This window comes from Quercus suber, unplaced genomic scaffold (genome assembly GCF_002906115.3).
Source record: "Quercus suber isolate HL8 unplaced genomic scaffold, Cork oak 2.0 scaffold_43, whole genome shotgun sequence".
Classification (NCBI taxonomy): domain Eukaryota; kingdom Viridiplantae; phylum Streptophyta; class Magnoliopsida; order Fagales; family Fagaceae; genus Quercus; species Quercus suber.
Genome location: NW_027069508.1, coordinates 1,794,610 through 1,796,776, shown reverse-complemented (window position 1 = coordinate 1,796,776; position 2,167 = coordinate 1,794,610). Strand labels below are relative to the sequence as shown.

At 36.6% G+C, this 2,167-nt stretch overlaps 1 protein-coding gene across 1 annotated transcript; it reads right to left on the bottom strand.

The window, feature by feature from the left end:
* Nucleotides 1–395: 395 nt before the first annotated feature.
* Nucleotides 396–1,115, bottom strand: LOC136066696 (secreted RxLR effector protein 161-like). Its single transcript, XM_065771418.1, has one exon. The coding sequence runs from the start codon at nt 1,113–1,115 to the stop codon at nt 396–398; it is 720 nt and encodes a 239-aa protein (XP_065627490.1).
* Nucleotides 1,116–2,167: the final 1,052 nt, after the last annotated feature.

Here is a 2,167-nt window from a genome sequence, read left to right as displayed (position 1 = left end):
AAGCAATATTTCTCTTAGAATTTTCTAGTCCTTCCCATCAAAAAGAGTGGTACGAGTGTTAAGTACAAGAAATTACTTAATCTTACTCATTACAAATACGAGTCACAAAACTCACTTGCTTAGTTGTGCATAGAGATGCTCATCTAAGTTACAAAAGATACAAAGTTTATAAAATTTTGTTTCAATGGTCATCCAAGGTACACAAGTACCAATGTACACAAAACATAATTGTTTTTGTATTTTTCTGATTTTTCAAAATTTTTATTTATTTATTTTTTTTTTTTATGAAAAACAAAATAAAGCAAAATTGAAAACAAATAAACAAAAACATGTTAAACAAAGTAAAACATAAAACTAGATGCAAATGCATGAGGAAGAAGGAGGAGAAGAGGAGATCAATCCATGGAGATAACACCAATGTTTTGGCGATAGAATTCAAACTGTTTGCTATCAAGAGGTTTGGTGAACAAATCAGCCTTCTGATCATCAGTGTGAATGAACTCAAGAGTGAGAGTACCATCTTCGACAAACTCCCGAATGAAGTGATGTCGAATCTCTATGTGTTTAGTTCGAGAATATTGAATAGGATTCTTAGAGATATTGATGGCATTAGTATTGTCACAATAGATGGTAAGATGTTCTTGACGAATACCATAAGCAAGGAGGAGTTTTTGCATCCATAGAAGTTGGGTGCAACAGCTACCAGCAGCAATGTATTCAGCCTCTGTTGTGGATATTGAGATGGAATTCTGCTTTTTGCCCATCCAGGAGACAAGATTATTACCCACATAAAAACAATCTCTCGAAGTACTTTCTCTATCATCAGCATTCCTAGCACAATTTACGTCAAAGTATCCAACTAAGACATCATTTGTGTTCTTACTATACCACACACCAAAGTTGGCAATAGTTTTGACATACTTTATGATTCTTTTCAAAGCAATCATATGAGACTCTTTGAGATTAGCCTGATATCTAGCACACACTCCCACATTATAACTAATGTTAAGTCTACTAGCAGTAAGGTAGAGAAGACTACCTATCATGCTTCTATATGGAGACGAATCAACACTTTTACCCAACAAATCAACAATGAGTTTAACATTTGGGCTCATAGGGGTTCTAATAGAACTAGCAGATTCCAAACCAAACTTTTTCACAAGATTTTTAGCATATTTAGATTGATATAGGAATATACCTGACTCTTGTTAACGGATCTGCAGCTTAAGGAAGTGATTTAACTCTCCAATAATGCTCATCTCGAACTCAGCCTGTATAAGTTTGAAGAAACTATGAGCAAGTTTATCCTTAGTCGACTCGAAGATGATATCATCAACATAGACTTGAGCAACTATCAACTTGCCGTCTTCCCTTTTGATAAAGAGAGTTTGATAATCTTTTCTTCTTGTGAACCCATGTGACACCAAGTATTGTGTGAACCGATCATACCAAGCTCTGGGGGCTCGCTTTAAACTATAGAGTGCCTTCTTGAGGTATAACACATGATCCAGAAAGTGTGGATCAATGAATCCTTTTGGTTGAGCAACATAAATATCTTCTTTAAGGAACCCATTCAAGAAAGCAATCTTTACATCTATTTGGTAAAGCTTAAACTTCAAGTGACATGCCAAGGCTTGGAGAATCCTGATGGACTCCATACGGGCTATTAGAGCAAATGTCTCATCATAGTCTACTCCTTCCATTTGAGAGTATCCTTGAGCCATAAGATGAGCCTTGTTGCGGATCACATTACCCTCCTCATCAATTTTGTTGCAAAAGATCCACTTTGTGCCAATGATGTGCTCACCTTCTGATCTAGGTGAAGCAGTTCATCATGCATAGCCTCAACCCAGCTTTCATCCTGAAGAGCTTCCTTAACCTTAGTGGGTTCAACTTGTGACAAATAATAAGAATATGACACGAAGTTAGCAACATATTTATCAACTGTACGCTTCCTTAGTGTAAGTTTATTCATGTTTCCCATAATAACTTTAGGAGGATGATTCAACTTAATCCTGGAGGAAGGTCCTTTCTCTTCATGGGATTCAAAGTCAGGTGAGATAGGTATGTCTATTGAACCTTCTACAATACTTGGAGTGCTGGGAGTACTTGGAGATGCGGACTCTTAATCAACAATTTCTTGAACATCCTTGGGCTCGGGAGGAAG

Coding starts and splice junctions, on each gene's coding strand:
- LOC136066696 (XM_065771418.1), bottom strand. CDS start 1,115: ATGAGCCCAAATGTTAAACTCATTGTTGATTTGTTGGGTAAAAGTGTT.